The 21,653-nt window shown below is 40.7% G+C and overlaps 1 protein-coding gene across 1 annotated transcript in view; it reads left to right on the top strand.

Moving 5' to 3' along the window:
• The first annotated feature begins 3,005 nt into the window (after window positions 1-3,005).
• LOC136558515 (cytosolic phospholipase A2 epsilon-like) overlaps window positions 3,006-21,653 on the top strand; it is a 30,845-nt gene continuing 12,197 nt past the window's right edge. The window contains exons 1-8 of the mRNA XM_066553023.1: window positions 3,006-3,032; window positions 4,777-4,849; window positions 14,818-14,954; window positions 18,181-18,312; window positions 19,410-19,450; window positions 19,871-19,913; window positions 20,666-20,729; window positions 21,415-21,578. Coding sequence (XP_066409120.1) covers window positions 3,006-3,032; window positions 4,777-4,849; window positions 14,818-14,954; window positions 18,181-18,312; window positions 19,410-19,450; window positions 19,871-19,913; window positions 20,666-20,729; window positions 21,415-21,578 — 681 coding nt within the window. The remainder of the gene's footprint in view (window positions 3,033-4,776; window positions 4,850-14,817; window positions 14,955-18,180; window positions 18,313-19,409; window positions 19,451-19,870; window positions 19,914-20,665; window positions 20,730-21,414; window positions 21,579-21,653) is intronic.

Raw genomic sequence — 21,653 nt, 5'->3', positions numbered from 1 at the left:
ATGTCCCATCTCAGAATCTGTGATGTACCCTAAAATCTCAGGTGATCCGAAGGAAACCAGAAAAGGTAGCTTCTCAGCCACTGGCATGGTGCCTCATATGTTCACACTTGTTTTGTCCCAAGTGCCAGTTCTGGCCCTACTACTAGAATTTCTTCAAACAGAGGCATTTGACAGCCTTGACAGCTTGACAGCCAATGTCTGGGACAAGCTCTCTCCAGCTCCATGCCCTGCAGCACTTCCTGTGGAGAAAATTTCTGCAGAGAGAACCCTTGGGTAGGAGAGGTGACAGAGGCCTAGAGATTGGCCCATTGTTTCCCTTCCTTGTACAAAGTTGAGCTAGTGAACACATCTTTTGTGGGTAAAACACCTCTTTTTGTGTACTTTTGTTACTAATATTTGTGCGGTTACTGTGTGTTTCTTATCCCACTGTTTTTTGCTTTCAATAAATTGTTATCTCAACCCATAAATCTCTCCTTTTGTCCCTCCCTTACCGGAAGGGAGGGAGAAGAGGGGGTGGCTTATCTAGAGTTTAATTTCTGGCTGGTGTTACACCACTACAGGGTGGTCCAGTCATTCCCTACCTCAGCTGGACACTGCTGTGTTAACTCTGCAGGGCCAGGTTCCTGCAGCAGAGGGTGCACCCATGAGGGTGGCCAATGTGAGAAGCTGCCAGAAGCTTCCCCCATCTCCAGCAGAGTCAGTGCCAGCTGGCCTCAAGACTCTCCCACCGCTGGCCAGGGCCGAGCCCATCAGCAGCAGTTGTACTGCCTCCAGGATAATATGTTTAAAAATGGAAAAAAACCTTGTGCAACATCAACTGAGAGGAGTGAAACCATGTGAGAAACAGGCCTGCAGATATGAAGGTCAGTGAAGGAGGAGTTGCTCTGGACTTTGGAGCTGCGATTCCCCTGATGCCTGTGCTAAACAATTGCTAAATAACTATTTAACTGGTTGTTCAATGGCCATGGTGAGGCAGGCTGTCCCTCTCAGCCCTTGGCGGCCCATGGTGGAGCAGATATTCACCTGCAATCCCTGGAGAACCCCACATGGAGCAAGTGGGTGCCTGAAGGAGGATGTGACACTGTGGGAAGCCTGTGAAGGAGCAGGACCTGTGGGCCCATGGAAAAAGGAGTCCATACTGGAGCAGGTTTGCTGGCAGGGACCCACACTGGAAGGGTGTGTTTCTGTGGGACTGCACCCACATGGAAAGGACCCACCCTGGAGCTGTTTGTGATGAATTGCTGCCTCTGGGAAGAACTCAGGTTGGGGAAGTTCATGGAGGACTGGTTTCTGTGGAAGAGACCCCACATTGGAGAAAGTGAAGCTGCTGGGGTGGAGGAAGTACTGAAAATCAGGAGTAAAATAAAGCCCAAGAAGAAGGGAGGGGTGGAGAAAAGGTGTCTTATGATTTAAGTTTTATTTCTGATTATCCTATTCTGATTTGATTTGTAATAAAGTAGGCTGATTTCCCCAAGCTGAGTCTGTTTTGCCTTGATGATAATTGGTGAATGATCTCCCCCTGCCCTTAATTAAATCCATTTGCCTTTCATTAAGTTTTCCCTCCCCTGTCCAGCTGAAAAGGATGGGATGCATGATAAAGTGAGTTTGGTGGGCACCTGCTATCCAGCCAAGGTCAAACCAGCACAGCTTCTCAGTGTTGCTTGGTTGTGTTTTGTTGAGGGTTTTGAGTTTTTTTGGTTGTGGCATTTTAGGAGGATTTTTGTGTGCTTTTTTGGTTTTTGTGTTGTTTTGTGTGTGTGTTTTTGTGGAATTTTTTGTGGGGAGTGTGGGGCAGAAGGGTTTCCCTAAGGGGAAAACATATTTTTCCGTAGTCTGGGTATTAACAGGTGTTCCTGCCTTCTCATCATCTTCATGTCCTTCCTCTGGACTTGCTTCAACAGGACCATAACTTTTCCAGTGCCAGGACTCCAGAGCTGGGCACAGCACTGTTGGTGGGGTCTCACCCCACCAAGAGCAGAGTAGAAGGGCAGAATCCCCTCCTTCAACCTGTTGGCCACACTTCTTTTGCATGTCTTTTTATTGAAAGGTTGTTGAGGGTAGATTCCTAACCCTAAAATGGTTGCTTGCTTAAGTAATTTTCATTCAGAAAAAAAGTTGTAAGGTCAGAAATGACTCTATTGCATATGTTCCTGGCGTGTGAGGGTGGAAGGAGAAGACAGGTTGTGGCTGCTCTGAGCATACAGTATCACCTCCTGCAGCTCTGAAGAGGTGGTTTCATATCAGACATCTGGGCATGTTAGTAGCTGGACCCATACAATGGCTACCGATCTGCTCCTGCAGAATTTTCTGTCAGAAATTTGAAGACTTTGGTGTCATTTTTACATCACAATTGGATGACACTGCATTGTGTTTAAAATATCAAGATGTTAATATTTAAGATGAATCAATGTGTGCCTTGAAGTTTTGTGTTTGTGCAAGTCTTCTGAAAGCAGGAAAATTTATATCCCACTAACAAATATACAAATTAAATAGGGAAAACATCTACTAATAAGCAACTTCAGCCCCTCTATCTCCAAGAAAAGGAAAATAAATACAATTTGGTTGAAGAAAAGGCCTTCTAAAGTTATTTAATTTATGATACTTTTGTTTGCTGATTGTGGTGCTGTGTGCCTACATGTAGCTACTATTATCTTCTCTGGTTTGGTAATTGCTGAGGCTTCTAGAACATAGATATCCATGCATAAGTGCTGTGTGTTATCACACCCTTATCTTGAATTGCTGATAACTTTTGGCACCTTGGTGTGTACAGCCTTCCCCAAATACACACCTCTGGTATTTAGCTATCAAATAAACCCAGCAAACTCCCTCCCCTTTTCTTCTCATACTTTCCTGTCCATGCAATGAGGAAGGTGGGGCTTGGATATACCACTTGCTCCTCAGCAGGTGCCTCCTTAAATTTTGCAGAGGTAGTTTGTGAATCACAGCTGTTGCCTCTGACAGTGAAGTGACAATCCATCTCTGACCTGTATGCAGCTGGGAGCAGGATGGGCTCATACTGGAGTGCTCCTGAGGTAAGAGTGTGAAAGCTCTAGGAATTGAAGATGGCCTGAGGTGTGTTTGTGGCTGGGATTCTGGTCAGGAGGAGAGGACTTGTGAGCTTTTATTTCTAAGTTCATGCACGTATTTACTTATTTATGTAAGGATGACTTGTACCTTTGCTGGTATTAGTTGCCTCGTGGAAGGCAGTCTTGGTAGTGAAGTTCAGCCACAATGGGTGGTTGAAACGGAGGCTGGGAACCTTCTGAGTGCCTCACAGGAGCTTTCTGTGAATTTGGGACGAATCTGTGGTTTGACCCAAGCATTATGTAAGCTGTGCTCTTTCACAGTGCAGCATCTGCCAGCTGTGACTATAAAAATATATGGTGTCCAGGTAGCTGTGCTGGCAACCACCTGGTAGTGATGCACACAGGAAGGTCACTGCCTAAAACCAGTGATTAATAGTGATGGTCTTAGTTTCATATTTGTCCATGACTTATGCACAAAAAAAATCTGGATCTGTCTCAGAAGTTGGGGCAGGGGTCTTTTTTTCTTTTGTTTGTTTATTTGTTTGATGGAACATAAGTGGAAGGGAAAACCCTAAAACTGACTGTTGGGTTCCAGTGAATGAACATACTCTGTCTCCTTCTCAGTTCTGAAATGAACCTTCAGTTTGCTATGAACAAGTTATTTGATTATTCTGTGCCCTGCTTCCCTGGTTGTATAATGGAGATTATAGAGCTTCTCTCCATATACATGGATATGTGTTGAGATAAATGTGTATTGATGCTTGCAGATCTCAAATGGGGCATCCCCATGGCTTAAGAAATAACACATGAACGTCTAACCAATCTAGTCAAAGAAACACTAAGCATCTACAAATTCATCTTTTTAAACAGAACTTGGCAATGGTCTTTGTGTGGAAAGTATGCATAGAAAGCAAGGAAAGAGACTGTCCTCTCTGCTCTTCCCCTTTCCCTTAACCACTGAAACAGCATCAAGAATAAAAGTAGAGACTTCTTAGAGATAGGGGAGTGAGGGGAGACTTTTTCTACCCAGAACCTAAACCCATACAGATTACATTAAAACATGCCCTTATCTTTTGGAGTTAGACATAAAAACATACCAAGGTCAGCTTATCATAATTTGAGAGTGATGGGAGAATTTGTAACTTCTCACCCGGATCAATTGCTAACTGGACAAAAAGAGAGGAGTGACATAACTCCCTTAAAGAATTTGGTGGAGTCATTTTGCTTGTAGAGAATGGGAGAGGAACTAGGTAATGCTTTCAGTGAAGCAATAGCTAAAGTTTCAGGTACTAAAATCTGCAAGAATTTATAATTATTTTGAGTCAGGTCTGTTATTTGCCTTTCCTTCTGCACTTGACATTTCAGCTAATGATCCTTCTGCAAATATCCAGCATCTGGTTTGATTGGGGAAGTCTTGTTAACAGCTCTTCCAAAGCTGTTTTCTTGCATCTACTTTTTTCATGTTGTGCTGCATTGTGTTAATGGTGCCTCACTCACTAGACAGTGCCACAAAAAAAATTATTTCTTCTGTCAATGACATATATACACAGTGGTAGTCCTTCAAAATTTTTCCACTTTTTAAACTCTATGTAGATGTGGTTTTAACTTCCAAAGTAGTGCAAGCAGTTCATTGTCCAATTTTGCTGCATGGCTTTGAAAATTGCAACAGAAATTTGTGGGAGAGCATCTTTTATGAAGCATAAACAATTTAATGTTAATGCAGGTAATAAACTTTTTCATTTTTCTGCAGAGTGATGAATGCCCCTGCTGTTCATTCTTTGTGAAAATCATAAGAATGAAAAATCTGAGAAAGGCAGATCTGTGTGAGTATTGCAGTCTTTCTTTGCACTTTTTAGTGGTTTCGTTCTGAAAGCAGAGAATGTGTGCTTGCTATTGGCATTGTAACTAGTATCTGTGTATGAAGTGACACCATGGTTTCAAATATTGATGAATATTTGAATTTGGACTATGCTTTGAATACATTTTTATATAAACAATACATTTTGGTTTATAGCATGTTACTATTATTAATGGAAATAACAAATGTCTACTGTGGTGTACTGTAAAGTACCTTAACTGCTAACAAGGTTCAGAGCCAGATTGATGAACAAATTCAGGTATTAATTCTTAGTTGCAGTTTTTGAATTTCTTTCTGCTTTAAAGAAAATAAAAGGTAGAAGGAGCACTATATGTTTTATTGTCAAACAGCTTCTTTTTCTGTCAAAATTTCAAATACACGGAAATGTATTTGAATTAGACTTTTCAGGATAAACAAATACCACTGAAATGTTTATGAGGACTTAGAATGGGTAAAAGGGGGAGTGAAGAGAGAAAAATATCAGCTGTTCCTCAGGTAGTAGAAAGAAAGGTCAATATCTCAAATATCTGACTCAGAAATAAGTCAGGAACAAAATTGAAAGGAAGTGAGTATAAATCTTTGTGTATCAAATAAGACCAAGTGAACACAGCACCTGTATTTGCCTCCATGGAGATTCCTATTAAATTCTTGGTTTTCTTCCATTGTGTCTAGCACAGGGATATTGCCTTTTTTTTGAAAACTGTAATTCTTTAGAAAAAAGTGAAAGGATGTTTCAATTTCCTCTTTGTCATTTCTATCTCAGCTGAACAGTTTTCTGGCATGTTACCACTCCAAGGGAATTTCTAAGCTGCCCTGACAGGCAATAGCATCAAGACAACCACCTGCAGAGCTGATAACCAAATGTGTACATGTTGCCTTAAAATCAGGGATGTTTCTCTCTTTCTCAGCACTTCAAAATGTTTCAAAATGATGATCTTTACATTCTTACAGACAACAGAACTTCCAGAAATCCATAGCTATTTATCTTAGCGGCTTATCTTTTATTAGGATTTATCCTGTATCTTCATTTTGAGCAGATGATTGATTACCTGACTTCAGGTTTGAAGCTATAACACTGGAGATTTGCTTCCAAAGCCAGATGTGGAAGAAGGTCTTTGATACAAAGAGGCAGAAGAAGCAGTGCTAGGTGACAGGGTCTTAGAGGAGCTGCTTCATTCACTCCCCATGCCAGTTGCTTTTTTTATTGTGTGCAAGAGAGCATCACATTTTATTTACCCTCTGAGAATCAGGACCAAGTTACCAGTGTCACAGCAGACAGTCAATGAGTTTTTATCTCCCCTGTGTACATACACTATCTCAGAGCAAATAATTTTGTTAGTAGAGCCATGCCACATGGTGTGATACACACAGCACAAGAAATGAGACTGTTAAAAAGCATTATATTGAATAAGAAAACCAGTGTGAGAGTGTAATACACTTCTTTATGTTGCTCACATTTATTTGTTTTAATTACTATTTCTGTACAACTTAAAGTTGTTAAGAGAGACAGAGATGGGGACAGAGAGTTGAAAGATGGCACACAAACAATTCCAGCTGCAAAGAGCCATTGGTGCTCTGTTGGAGTCAGAATCTGGTTTTGGAAGACTGCCTGTCAAGCATGAGTACACTTTGCTTTCCTTCAGCTGTGGCATTGCACACCTAATTGGCCCTTTTTGTGCAGAGGGGCTGCTACCCACAGTGTCCATGTCTTCTTGCACATGGACATACAACATAGGACTTATTTTTTATTATGCTTAGCTGTGGCAATCACATATAATCTTTTCCCTGTGTATCAGACAAAAGGTTGTGTTTGCGCATGGTGTAAGTGTAATAACAAGGATTAGGCTACTAACACGCATTAAAGTCTGTTAGGAATAAGGTTTACTTATGAACCAGAAGGAATGGCTCGCTAATTATGAAGGTTATCTGGTAACTATGATCTAAGTAGTATGTATAATGAAGACATAGCTGTTGCAACTTCTAGGCATGTTTGAGTTTGGCTAAATTTTCCTAGTGAAAATTTAAAAGAACAGTGATACCAGACCAGTCCAAAGTCTCATTTGAACTGAGAACATGTCCCCAGAACTGGCCTACAATAAATGCTTTGGGGTACGGCAAACACTGAACCATGCTTTTTCCTGCCCCACTTTTTCAAAAGGTTTGTGGTTCTTGAGGTCTGTGGCTGGGAGATCTGGCTTCTGAGTCAACAGTAGTGTTTGCATTTAATTGTCATACCCCAGATTATTCGCTTCTGGAGGCCATTAAGGGATCTTATTTTGATACTTGTCATTTCACTTTGCTATGGACACAGATAGTTATTTTCAGTTTCACAGGAAAACACCATTCCCAGTTTCAGGATGTTATTCTTTGGGGAGGTTTATATGATTATATTGCTAACTAAATAGTTACAGACATTTCTTTTTTCTCTTTGCCTTGCATGGGCAGCAGAAATGCCTGCATGAGAAAACCTGGTCCTTTTCAGGCTGGTGTGAAAAGGCCTTTTTTGCATATTAGATATTTCAGCTCTTACAACAAGACAACCGCCCCCTTGTATTTATCTCAAGAATTGCAGAATGCTAATCATTATATGACTGCTTTAAAACTGAGACAGCTTTGTGGCTCTCACAAATCTTCATAAATACATCCAGCATTTCTGCAAAATCTGCCTGGAGGGTGCAATTTCTTTGCAACTGTCAAACAGGGCTTACCTGTGGCACCAGAAAAATGGGGAGTCACTGACAGCATCAGGAGCAAAAGTCACAAGCTGAGGTGCTGGGCTCTCCATGCTCTTGTTTTCCAAAAGCTTGTACACCAGAGAAGATCACTGGAAGAGGGCACAGTTTTTCTGTTCACGTCCCACATTTATTTCACAGAAGCCAGCTTTATGCCGGGCTCTGCATTTCCACCATTTAACCATGGCACAGTTAATCTCTGGAGAGACTTGTTTGCCAGCCCAAGTACCACTGCATTTCACTCTATATGCTGCTTGTAACAAGAGATGGATGTGTGTTGTGTAGATTCCCCAGAGCAGATCTTGTTTTCAGCCTGGCTGCCCCGACCTGCCTTGTTGTGTACAGTCCCACTGGAGCACACCCAGCACTCACTGATCCCAGAGGCTGCCACCATTGCAGTCACAGCAGGCCATGGGCTGGCACAGCTGGCAAATCTGGTTTTTCATGGCCCTTTTCTCAGTGGCTGGGTTCACTGATCTTCCAGGAGATAAAATATCTTCTACACTGCAAACTGGCATCTATGGAAGAGAAACCTGTTTGCTTCATGGGCTACAAGTGAAATATAAACTTAACATTTTCTACATATATGTATTTAACAGAAATACTCCATTCAGAAAACAAAAAAAGTCTTTAGAATTGGTGGCACATACTAATTAGTATTTCAAAAAGTCCAAGGCTACAAAAAGTTTTTCCTGGAAGAGTCTACAGCTACTTTTTTTTGTTTGTTTTCTTTAGTATGAAAAGATAATCAGCATTCTCAATCGATAAAGCTTTAGGCTCCTCTTTAGCTATAGTACTAAATCTGGGCCTTATTAAATCTGAGCCTGTTGCTATGTAATTTCATAGCAAGCTCACAATGCTACCCTACCTATTGATTTTAAAAGTTGCAAGGTAGTAGTACCAATGTTTTTCCTTATATCACCAAAAGCCCGTGTAGCACCATCAAAACAACAAAACCCCTCTCAAAGCCATGTTCTCCAGAGGAAACAAGTGTGTGTGGAAAGGACTGATTGAAGATACGCCCACAGCGTGCTGTGTACATTACCTTTTACTTTACCTCTGACTGTACCACTGGTATGAGAAGGTAGCAGCAGTCTTTGTGCAAAGAGGGCAGTCAGGCAATGTGGTCAGTGCCAACAGGCAGCTGCCTGGGCTGGCCAGTGGTAATGGCACACTCACTTTAGGGTGAAATTGCTTCCTGTGGTCATTGATGTTTGCAATGGTTAAGAATAATTCTGGGATGTGATCCTTTTAAAAAGAGTGTTAGTGTCTTTTCAGGGCACCTCATTTAGGTTCCTGATGCCACTGCCTCCTCAGACAGGCTGCTTTTGCATCAATGGAGAGGGAAGCCTAAAAGAGCCCAAAGACAAATGCTTGGCAAGAAGAATCTGCACAAGGACAGCGAAGTCGTTATGTGGAAAACTGCCAGGTTGCAACAAATCCTGTAAACAGGGATTTCCTAACTGGTTAGGAAACTGAAACAGGCATAAAAACAGCCAGTAATCACAAAGAAGATCCTCCCTGTGATGTCATATCCCGGAGCAGGGCTTTTTTACTGTAATTGTAAGCTGCTAGATCAAGTTCAAGAACTTATTGCACAACTACCGAGGTACCTGTTGAAATGGAGGCCTGGTCTTGATTGATGTTTGTAATAAAGTCATAACCACAGTTAATAATAGGAGTACCAACTGAATGGATAATCTCAGTGAGTATTACATGAATCAGTTTCATAGCTGCATTTTTTTCTGTTCCTTTCTATTCAGTCTTCTTTTTGGTTTCATCAACTCATGTGACCCAAGCCTGCTCATGCTCTTGCTGAGTTCATTGTTAATAAACACATATATAAACCTAGTTTCCCTCAGGTTACCTGTTTTGTATTCTCTAATCTAGAAGATTAATTCCTTTTTCTTTCCTTTTTTTCAAGTCTTTGGTGGCCATGATGGAATGTAGTGTATATTGTACTATATACAATTTTACTGTATTGTATTAATGGTAAATAGTGTGGAGACAAAAAGTCTTCTCTGTGCCTTGATAGCAGCACAAGCTGCCACTAAAAAGGACAGTGCTATTTACAATCAAGGAGATCCTTACTTGCTCTGCACATCTCCTTACAGCTGTGGAAATAATTGCATCTCTTCTGCTAGGTATCAATGGGTTGTATGTAGGTGTACATGCATCTTCTTACAGCCATGATGGCTTCTGTGTGTTTCTGTGTGCAAGAACAGAAAACTGTTCTGGTGGTCAAAGGTATTGTGTGTGATGCTCCTTCATATCTTCCTTTAGATTCTTAGTGTAGTCTTAAAGCAGAAGAGTTTCTCAAAGAAACTCAGAGCCAGGGCTTCAGCAAGGACACCAGAAGCCTCATAGAGGCATTAGGAAGTTGAACTGATTTACTGACTGAGACATTGGTGAAAGTAAAGAACCTTAGGTAAATGGTATGCTCATCTCTGTCTCAAAAGGAAAGGTGAGATCAGCTACTGTGCTCTAATACTGTACCAGTGCAGGTGGCATTGCACTGTCCTTCCTTGTCCTTCCTGTCCTTCCTTGAAGAGGTATGAACTTTAAGGACTGTGATGGTACTGTGGTCCTAGTAGGCTTCATTATCATCTTGTTTAGGGGGGGCTTCTAGTTAAAGAGTGGTTGAAACAGCTTTCAAAATATTTAAAAATATTTTAAAATGTCAAAACCAGTTTTAAAACAGGTTTGAAAAGGGTGGAGGCAATGGAAATGAACAAGGGAGAAGCAGAAGCTTAGGTGGAGAAGAGAGGCTGGAATGAGTAGGTGGTGATGGCAGCAATGCAGAACCACATGGTGCTTTGAGAGGTCACAGGTCCATATGGTGATTCAAGATCCTTCATTCTTCCTCTGCCATTTGGCTTTCAGAGTTAAAAGGCAGTGGCAGACTCTGCTCAGGAAGTACCTTTCTAGTTTGCACTCAGAAAACAGATAATTACGAAGTGTGTTCTTTGATTCCTGAATAGGATTTCTGTTTACACATTTCCTTGGGCTGAGCTGAGTAACACCTTCTCACCATTTAAGAAAATGAGCTGAGCATTGCCTTTTCCCATACTTACAGTCTCCCACATCTTCTTTGAAATTATTATACCTTGGAATTTTTGATCATCCTTGATAAGGACCATATTTTACTCTATATCCTGCTTACTGTTGCACAGTTGTGTGTTGAGTCTAGGACCAAAGTATACTTAGCTTGGCACTAAACATTAACCACAAACTGAATATCAATAAACCTGTGTTGACAGTACTATTACTTCCTATTTGGACATTCAAAGACTTCATAAGAAACAGATATTGATAATTAAATTATTCAATTATTATAACAGATAATTCATAAATAACAGAAGATTGATAATAAAGGTTTACTCATTATAGGAATTGCTTCAGGATTTTTTGGGGTATTTGTTTGATGGATGGGCTGTTGTGGTTTAGAAATGTACTTCCCAATTTAGTGCTCCCACTAAGACTCTTCCTACAAAGTGCCACTTGCTTCTCCTGCTGGGTGGGCTGGAGAAGAGACTTGGAGTCCAAGAAAGGTAAAGATTATGGGTTGAGATAAGAACAATTTACTGGAAACAGCAATAATATAAGAAAGGAAGCAGTAACAGCGACTATATTAATGAATAGACTCCCTTCCCCCATCTCTGGGCAATAATCTCTGGGTCCTGGCCATACCCCCTCTTGGCTACTGCAAAAATTAACCTGCTCTGGCTGGAACAAGAACACAGGGCAAATGTACAGCTTCTCAAGTTTGATATTTTATTATGAAAAATACATTTTTGTTCATTGAATCCCAATAGATTTTTTCCACCTCAGTACCTGTCTTGGTTGTTCCCATTTCATCAAAAACAGCAGCATCTGCTGTTCATCCATTTATGTATTATGCAGTGTGACTGATATCTGTCATTAGGGATTCATTCTTTCTCTGCCCTCTGAGCAGAGACACATTTTGTTTTATGCATGTCTCTCTCTTAGCCTCCTTACCAATGGACATAGATGAACACTGCTGAAGTGACTGGTACAATAAAGGCACAATGCAATAAGGCCTGTGGTACATCTTGGTCACTGTGGAGGTTTTGAACACCTGGAGTAGTGCCAGGGAAAGCCCTGCCCATAGGCAAGATTCTCAGAGCTTGAGGTCCTTCATCAGTGATGCTCTCTGGAGCTCTGGGCAACCTTTTTGCTGAATGGAAGACACTGATTACCTTGTAGATAAGGACCAAGAACCCACATGTGATTTGCTATTATGTGGGAGGCCAATGCAAAGTAGAGAGGCTAGATTTGATATGGCTGTGATTGTTTGCACTGTTGAGAAGATACATGAGAATGTCCCCATGGGAATATAGCTCCTCTCTTGGGCACTTTCTATGACTGTACCCTCAGCAGGAGACAATAAAGTATTGCTGCAGTAAGTAGCCAGTGAAGGTTAAAAGTAAGATTCACTCCCAAATTTTGGTGCTATTGGTTGCATCATATTCTGTAGTTAAATTGACAGTAGTCCTCAATATTTTCCTGACAAAAGTGCTCATCTTTTCTTACTTGTTTAGGATCAATCTTGACCAAGAATGCCTTGTCAGAGGCATTTCTGAGTCAAAATAATGATGCTTAAGGAAACAAAAAGTATTAGCTAAACTTTTAAAACAATTTTGTTTCTATTCCCTTATTGAGTGAACACAATTCTTGTGAACACTTTCTGAAGAAAGAAAATTTGTGAATGTTGATTTGGTGGTTCAGCTCTTTCTGGTATTGATTTTGTTCCCACTCGTGTTTTCTTTGAAATCCATAGCATTTGTGCTTGCAGCCTGTTTCCAAATCTGTTTCTATGATGTTTTCTTCTGAAAATGGTTTCTTTAGATGCTCTAACTACCCTCTGTATCTGCATTGATGTCTGACCAAGACTTAGTTTTGGCTAGTTTATTTTTAAAAGGAAATGAAAGAACCTTCTTAAAAATCTTAGCTAGCGATAGAGCTGAGATTGCACCACATTATCACCTTAAGATGGTCTCAGGTGGAACAAAGAAAAACTGACTGTTTGGTAATACCTCTTTTCCAAAAATACACAACATTTTCGGTCTTACTGGCTGATTATCTGAGGGTGGGAACAGTGAAAGAGTGGCAATACTTTTAAAAAGTCTGAAAAGGGAATGCCTACAGAAATGCATGATTTGTAGTTAAGCTGTGCATGGGCTTCTCTGCATTATGTTGTGTTGCTTTTTGTGTTGTTTCATTTTGATGATTGTATTGTGATGGTACCTGGAGACTCTATGTATGGATTTAGGCCTTGTTCCTCAGACAGTGTACCTTTTTAGAATGAAAAGAGGGCAACTCTTCCAAGGAACTTACAGTCTTATTCCATATGTGTCAAAGAAGGAGGTTTGAAGTTGTTTTGGAGACAGCACCCAGCTATCTGGTAATTGATCCCTTGGGCTGGTGTACCATATAAAGTTGTCCTATTGCTTCTTTCCCTGGTAGTCTACCCTGGCAGGGAAATGGCTTAGCTGTTTTCCGTGGACTATAATTGCCCTGACATGATTATCCTGTTTTCTGCCTTCCAGCAAAAACATGGAAATTACATGGCAGCATTTCTATATGACACCTTACAGGTTCACCTGGGCTGGTCCTCATCTCTTGAAGCAGGATGAAATTTAGCTTGTCTGTCACAGTTTCATACATGTCTGAGTACTAGAACAGTCTGAAGTGAGTTACCTAAAAAATTCATGAAATCTCTCTTGCTAGAGTTAATCCTCTAAGAGCTGGAGCAGTATTCTAATTTTTGCTTCTGTTCACACAGACACAGATCATTATCCTCTTTGTATCAATTATTTGGACATTACAGAACTGATTATTTGACAACATTTTTGTTGCTGTTTAATTAGCAAACTCAAGTCTTTCAGTTTTTTCTCATATGCCAGGCTGCCTAACTCAATCCTCTTCAATTTGTGTATGTTTAATAGCTGGTGAGAGTTAAAGCATTTTATAGTGGAGAGAGGAAAAGAGTGGAAGAGAGTACAACATGGAAGACACTGAGCAAGCATCCACATGTTCTTCTCCAGGGCTAAAAGTGTATGCAAAAGCATCTCAGTGCTAAATCTCATCACCTGCACTTACATTTAACATTGTGTATTTGGGATCTGGTCCAAAATGTAGTTACCATAGGTTCACAAGGCAACTGTTTTACACTCTTAGAAGCAAATGCCCTGCATTGCTCCCTGCTAAAAATCAATTATCTCCTTAGCGGTATCAAAGGCATTCCTAACCACCACCAAATTCTCCACATATATCAGACTGACACACAAAGGGAACGTTAGTTGCACAGATACCTGAGTACCCAACTCACCTCTCACCTGAGAACTCTGGCAACCCGCAGGAGACAATTCATTCACACCATGTAGCAGTGCCCAGCACTCTGGGCAGCCTGGTCTAGTGGGAGGTGCCCCTTCCCACAGCAGGGGGGCTGGAACTAGGTGGTCTTTAATATCCCATCCAACCCAGGCCATTCTATGATTCTGTGCCCACCCAGACAGGTCTGGAGACAAAACAAACCCAAAGCAACTGCTGGGTATTAAGATTCAATGCCATATTTGTAGCTCACTGTGCAACCTTCTGTGACATTACCACCTTTGTCAGAAATTAGAATTTTCTTCTCTATCAGGCCTCAGAGTTTAAATCACAGTAAGATAAAAGCTCACTGCTATTTTTGCATATTGTTTTTCATGGTGAAGGTATGTGATCACCTGTTGGGTGAGACAGCTCATTACATGGACTGGATTACAGATATGTGGGGGCAACAGACCAGATGGGAAAGGTGGTTAAGAAAGTATTTTGCTCTTGAAAAAAGGTTCTCTTAAAATGTGTAGGCAATTTTCTTCTCCATCACAGAAATCTCTTCATTTACAACCAACAGGGCACATAACAATAATGGGTTTGTTATGTCAAACTAGCTCTGTTTGCTCTTTTCTTGCCAGTTGCATGTATTGCAGCAGTTTCTTTAAATTGCCATTCATGACCTGAGCTCCCACTTGCAGGTGGTAACAAATAGTCTTGAATGGTTTTGAATAAAAAGCTGTCAGAAAAATTATTGAAACACCTCCTTTTTGCAATTTGCTGTATACATGCAGTGCTATAAAGCTATGCTTTAAGATATTTGTAGTAATTTGTTAGTTACAACATACCTTTTGAAATACAGTTAGCCAAACTGATTGCTACATAAGCCTTTCCTTGCCCACTGCTTCCCCGGAGATTGTCCGGACCAAAACCATTAAGAACTGCAAAGATCCAGTGTGGAATGAAACATTTTGCTTCAGGATCCAGAGCCAAGTAAAGGTAAGATGCAGAGTGCATTTTTTTTTTCTTTTGGGGCAGAGATATCATAGTGTGATCAATATGTACAGCAAAATAAAACCAGAAATAAATATGTGTGAAGGACTACAAGGATGCTGGTAGGGGGATTTGGAATAAAATGTAGCAGCAAAATTAAATTTAATTTTCTGATATGTAAAAATTAACCAAGATACTTCATAATCATTCCTATGGTGTTCTATCACTTTTCGCTTTCTCTTTTCTGTTTTTAATCATGTCTTTTCACTAATAAATGTGAAAATTTCAGAGTAAATTGAATAGTGTAAAAGATATGTATGAGCTAGGTAGTGAAAGCATCACAGGGCAGTACTTTTTTATTATTCCTTTGTAATGACCAGAAATAAAAAAAAGTCACAAACCAACCGTTGAAGTTTGCAAAAGAGAGCTTGATGAACTTTTATCATAATGATAAATATTGAAGCTTAAGAAGATTTGCAAGTCCCACTGTCTTTTCCCTCCAAAAGGCAGCATCAACATCAGTGTCTAGGAGTCCACAAAGATCAGTGGTAGGCTAAGCAAACCAAGCTTGTTTCACACCAGGGGCAATCAATCTCTGCTTTACAGTTTGCACTGTTCATTTCCTAGTGCTGGGACCAGATCAGGACTCTCTAAAGAGGCAAATCAGCAGGCCAGTCCCTTGGCTCTCTCAAGAATTGATAAAATCCTCCAAAGGAACATTTGGAATAGCTCAATGTGTTCCTACACCACAGGATCTCCAGTGAACAATCCCTCTAGCCTTTGACTGCCGAAGTTGCCCATGATGCATGTTCTCAGGCTTTCTTCCACAGTTAGGTGGTACTGGCCCTGTTTGATAACTTTCACCTTTCACGTCTGCCCATCTGTGGCCTACAGCCAGTGCTTTCCCTGTAAACTTAAAAAAATTCCAGCTTCTTTCAAAATTCCAGTGAGGCACAATTGCATGAAGCCCTGCAGGGTTTTTAGGGAGGTGAAAGGCAAGGGACAAACATTGCATCATGGGAACAAACACCCACTGATCTGCAACTCTTGCACAGGAGCACCTGCTCTTCCTGAAAGATTTTTCAAAACTGCAATACCACACAGAACAGCTAAAAAAATACCTTGGCCATGGAAGCTGCTTGAACTAGTTCTTCAGAAGTAGTGCTTGGAAAGACCTTATGTTTAATTTCAGTAAATTTGCAGCAGGAGACAACACATGTGGCATTAGCTGGAGTAGTTTTCAGTGTGTGGCAACAGCAGCATGGTGGTGGTGGCTGTGGCTGGAGCGTAGGCTGCAAAAATGTATCCTGGGGATCTGAGACAACCAAAGCTTAGCAGTTAAGATAAGGCTCTTGCAGGTTTCTCTGTACATGCTGCAATTCCTGTGCTCATCATCCTCTGAGCAGACCAGTTTGCTGATCCAGTTATTTTCTTCTTTCCTGTCTTGTGTTTTGCTGAGGTATTCATCTTCCTAAATTATGGTAGCCAGAGCTCAGTAAAACCATATAATACTGTCACTGTGGAAGAAAAGAGACGGGGCATGGTTTGGGCATGTTTGTGCTGGTTTTTCCCAGGACCAGCAGTGTTTTGATGAGTGTCTGACAAACAGTTGGCTAGAAAGAGTTTCCCAGGCTTGTGCTAAAGGCACAATTCCCACAGCTCCAGGAGGGTGACCCTTAGAGCTGGTGGCACACAGCCTGCCAAGGGCTGTCTCTGTTCATTACCTGGCTCCCAGTGATGATGCCCTCATATTCTCTGTCAGGAGAATTAGAAACAGTGAACTGCCGAGACACCCCTGGCTGCTTCCCATACAGCATGCTAGGGGCATGGCTAGAGATCTCCCTTGGCCAGCCAGCACCCTGTGCATGCCTCTCCTGGCCAGCTGGGAGTAGCTGGGACTGCAAATCAGTTGCTCATTCAGAAAATAAGTCAGGCATTTAAGCCAGATAAGGATATCCCATTGCAGTATCACAGCTAGGAAAACTGATCTGGTTTTCAGTGCAAGCCTGCTTTCTATTAACTGCAGACTATTGCTTTTAGGCATATCCTCTCCATCACTTTCCATAATCCTTTATAGGCTATTTATGGCTGGCCTATAAACCAAGGTGCTGTGGCTGCTTGTCTCTGCCTCTTGACAGTATGTTTCTATTAGCAAGTGTCATGGACAGGGCTGACCTCAGTGCAATACTTTTATATAGGTGGCCTTAAAGGTCAACAGCATTTCTGTCTTCTGACAGTAAATTGCAAACTCAAGGTTATTTGCCATCTCTCCCTTGGTGGTTTCTTGCAGGTTTCTTTCAGTGTTATTTGTCTAGTCAATCACTTATTACAGTTAGGTATGGACCATTCTGAGATAAATTATGAACTTCTAAGACAACAAAGTTCACATGCTCACTCTCTTTTATCCATGTGTTTGTGTGTGAGACCATGAACCCAATTGTGTGTCTTTAATAAACATCAAGCCTCTTAGCAAGTTAAATCTGATGCATAAGTAAGAATCTGAGATAAGCGCTCCCTGTAATTTGCATGAAAATGAGTTGCTGAATATATTGACGGAGGCCTGAATTATTGCCCCACTGAGTTAAGGCTCAGCACCTGGGAGGCATCTCTGAACCAGCCCATGTCGAGCTACTAATCAGGCACAGGAGGGGCTGTTACCCTCTCCTCTGCATCCAAACAGGCCGGTGACAGAGCAGGGAGAGGAGGAGATTTATACAGTGGTATTTGTGCAATTTAACAGAAGCATATTGCTTTCTGTAGATTCCATGGTAATTATCTGCATGTGATCTGTTTAATAATTTACAGGATAAAATTATGTAACCATGAAGTAATTATATAGTACATTCTTAATGTATTTTATTTGCTGCTTATATCCATGGATTTTTAATCTACCAATAACAACAAAGTCCTGACAACTAGCTGGTTTCCTACAATTCAGGAAAAAGTGGTGACCTCAAACCAAATTGGAGGCCAAACATGGTTTTCAATATTCAGTGATTCTACTAGCTTTTGTTGTTTAAATTACTCTGCAGGAAAACTAAACAACAAACCTGACTCTGTGTTAGGTTCAGAATATCTTTCTTCATCTCTGTGTGGATGCAAAGGTTCTTTATGGTCTCTCGCTTCTCCCCATGCTTTCCCTGTTTTCCTTAACACGCTGAGCACATCAGCATCATTTTGTGTCTCTGTAAGGTCTCAACAAAGGATCCTAATTATGAACCTCTGTTCACAGAATATTCTTGAGATTAAAGTCTATGATGAAAATGCAGTCACTAAAGATGACCTCCTCTTCACTGTTCTCTTTGATGTTGCTAAAATCCAGCTTGGAGAAACAGTTCACTTGACATTTCAGCTAAATCCCAAGGTGAGTGATAAAACTGCCTTGGTCACAGGAAGAAAATACATTTTTTTGATATTACCTCATGAATAAGTTCTTTTAAAGCAATTGTAGGTAGGAGAGTTTGTTGCCTCTTGGTATGCACTTCATATACCCTGTGAAGAACCTTCCAAACCTCAATCAGCAAAGTAGACAAGGGCATGATCCCGAAGGCTTTTGCTAGCTCATCAAACCACTTAGCAGATGTTTTTTTCTGACACCAGAATTGCCTTTTTTTCCCCTCTTTCTGGACTCTGTTGCTCAAACGAGTTTTGTTGGAAATACAAAACTTCATCACCATTGCACAAAGTTTCTTTGTTAGAATTTCTTTTCCTGGCACAAGCACTTGTGAGTTTGGGCATACTCTGGCATAGATGATGCAGTATCCCTTAAAAACTGATTCCTTGCCCTGTTATTCTTTTGAATATACCTGAAAATAATCCAAAGGTCCATACTGAGGCGCTAAAACCAGCTGATGGCCAGTTGCTCAAGCAATTTCATTGTTTCAGTGTGCCTGAACACTTACATGATGACTTCAACATGGGATGTGGGTATTCAATTTAGATACTTCCATAGATTTGCTATTTCACTGACTTTTCTTATACGGTACATATAGGTATTCAGCTGCACAGTGATTTTGGCAGGCATTCTGCCTTAACTTCTCCGGGCACTGGTCAATGTGTTGTCCGTGTTATAGGAGTCCTTTTGATCAGAAGAATTGCAAATGCCCTCTTCTATTCAGCAGTATCCCTCTTCAGATAACATTACACAGAGGTTAAAAGCCAGGCCTTTGGACAGTTTTAAGCCAACAGTTACTGCTGCAGAACTGTCTGCCCTTCTACTCTGCCTCACCACCAAAAAGAATAGGGCAGTTTGGCCTGAGGACTGTTGGTTAACAAAGGAGGGAGAACACTTTCAAAATCACTCTAACTCAAATACTTTCACTCCTCACACCCTATCCTGGATCAGGAAGGAAATTTGATTTGATTGAAGAACTCTTTCAGGAGCCAGAATAATAATTGACAGCCATAACTAATGAGAAAGAAAATGAATTCAGATACTTATAATAAATTATTTTTTTGCAGACGCAGGAGATGCTAGAGGTTGAGTTTACATCAGAGAGCATGTGAGTAACATCCACAGGGAAATGCCCCTTTGGAAGCAGTAAAACATATGGTAGCATTTAGTATAATAAAGTTTAAAATACTCAGCATGGCTGGTGTTGATGAAGTTAGTTGCATATTGGCTAAAACTCTGTATTCCTTATCTACCAAGAATCATCCTAATTATTAATTTATCCTATTACTCGCTGAATGAGGGAGGATAATAAGAATTGCAGTCATCATACTTATTACAACTATTCTTTACCATTATGGTTTTAAAAAAGGGAAAACCACCTTTCAGATGTGTCCCTAAATTAAAAATCAGTGACATGTTTGAGATCATGCTGGGCAAGACAAACTTCAAGAAGTTATCATTCCTTGATGTTCATTTAAGGATGTATTTAGGTGTTACTACTTCTGATGCATTTTTTTTTCTCTTTCAGTCCAGTCCCTCCTGAAAAGCTTGTGACTAATGGTGTATTAGTGGTAATTTTAAACTATTGCTGTTCTGTCTTTGTTTTCATAATAGTGATAGGAATGGTGAATCTGGCAGGTGCCCCAACACCTCACTGCAGGCAGGGCTGAAGGGGAGGGAGATGGGGGTCAAACACAGGTAGCCATCCTGTTGTGCTGCTCCCTGTGGGAGGATGTGTTAGGAAAGAATGTGCACACTCATTTGGGATACTCAGAGACCTGTTCACCACCACAGGCTGATATCAAGCCTATTGACAATGCCTGAAGTGGTCTTTCACTGACTCAGTGCTACTCTATCATTCCTTTGGGAAACTTCTTTTGTGACTCCCTTATGGCCATCCTGTTCTCCCCACTTCCACAGGATGATATGGAAGTCGCTCTCTCAGCTGCCCTTAACTCAGTACTTAGAGGAGGTAGCACTTGACTGTCCAGCTTCACCAAAGCAGGGAAGCAAGGACATCCCTGTGATTTGGCCAACCCATCAGTTTACTCTCAGGAGGTCTCAGCACACTCCCATTTGCCCCCCTGTTATTTCCTTTCTCTTCCCAGTCCTGTCCAAAACCACCACACCAATTTTTCTTTCAGTTGAAACCTGTCATATTTTCAGAGGGACAAAGTCTTACTCCTATCAGCCTAACAAAGAGAGGGTGGACTGTTTTCCAGACCCCAGGGACTCAAGTGACCAAAGAGAGATAGCAATGAAGTGACCCAGATTTGGCATGTTTTATATACTTTAATCTCTCATTTTTTTATCCCTGCTACAGTCTCGTGAAATTTCCTGCTTGGAAGTCCTAGTGGACAGCAAACGGACAAAAAAAGAACCTTCAGGTTAGACTTCAAACTAGAAGCAAAACCCCCTTATTTTAGGTTAACTGACTTATCTTGGTTGGTTGGTTGCTTTGGGGGCTTTTGTTTGTTTGTTTTTGTTGTTTTTTTTTTCTTTCAATTATTTTTTGGTTTTAGTTTGTTTAGTTTGTTTGGGTTTTTTTTTGTTTGGATTTTTGTCTGTGTGTATTGGGTTTTTTGGTTGTTTGTTGTTTGTTTTGTCATTTTCTTATCTGGTGATTTTTATACTTTGTTCTTACAATTTGAGCCCAAGAACTGGATAGTTAGGAGTGTATATGCAGGTTCACAGATCCAACAGTTACAGTCTGTGCTAACTAACTATAAAAACTGGAATTTGAAATTAAAGGAACGAATCTTATAAATGCTGTAAAGTAGAAGAAAATACATATTTCTATTCCAGCTTAGGTTTTATCCAATTTGCCTATATATCTGAGTTTTTAAAACATCCACTGCAGCTTTATAAGCTTTTTGGTATTTCGTGGTTTGTTTTTGATTTGTTTGTTTGCTTTTCTTCTCTTACTTCTTGTACTGTTCCCTTGCTGGATAAATAGAGTTTGGAAGCTTTTAAGCATTGTTGAAGATTCTGAAAGACCATTTAATGTTCCATTTCTGGGATCATAGTCATTAACTTCTTTGTGTATTTTTCATGTTTGGATTTTTTTTTCAGAAAAAGACTTCTTGTTTTCAGTGAAGGGATCATATGAGAAGAGCCAGACCCTGTCACTGGGCTCTTTCTGGCAACCTCTGAAGCCCCTGAACTTCCATTACATCAAGTACAGACTGTCAGAGCTGTGCATGGCTCTAGCAGAGAAGAAACCTCATTTCTGCTCGGTATGTCATCATTAGCTTGAGTAAGCACAGTAAACTCATGGTTTTCTACACTTACTGAGGCAAATGCAAAGAGTA

The sequence above is a fragment of the Molothrus aeneus genome, chromosome 6 (assembly GCF_037042795.1).
Source record: "Molothrus aeneus isolate 106 chromosome 6, BPBGC_Maene_1.0, whole genome shotgun sequence".
In the NCBI taxonomy this organism is placed as follows: domain Eukaryota; kingdom Metazoa; phylum Chordata; class Aves; order Passeriformes; family Icteridae; genus Molothrus; species Molothrus aeneus.
The sequence above is the reverse complement of the archived record's forward strand: the minus strand, read 5'-3'. Positions and strand labels throughout refer to the sequence as shown.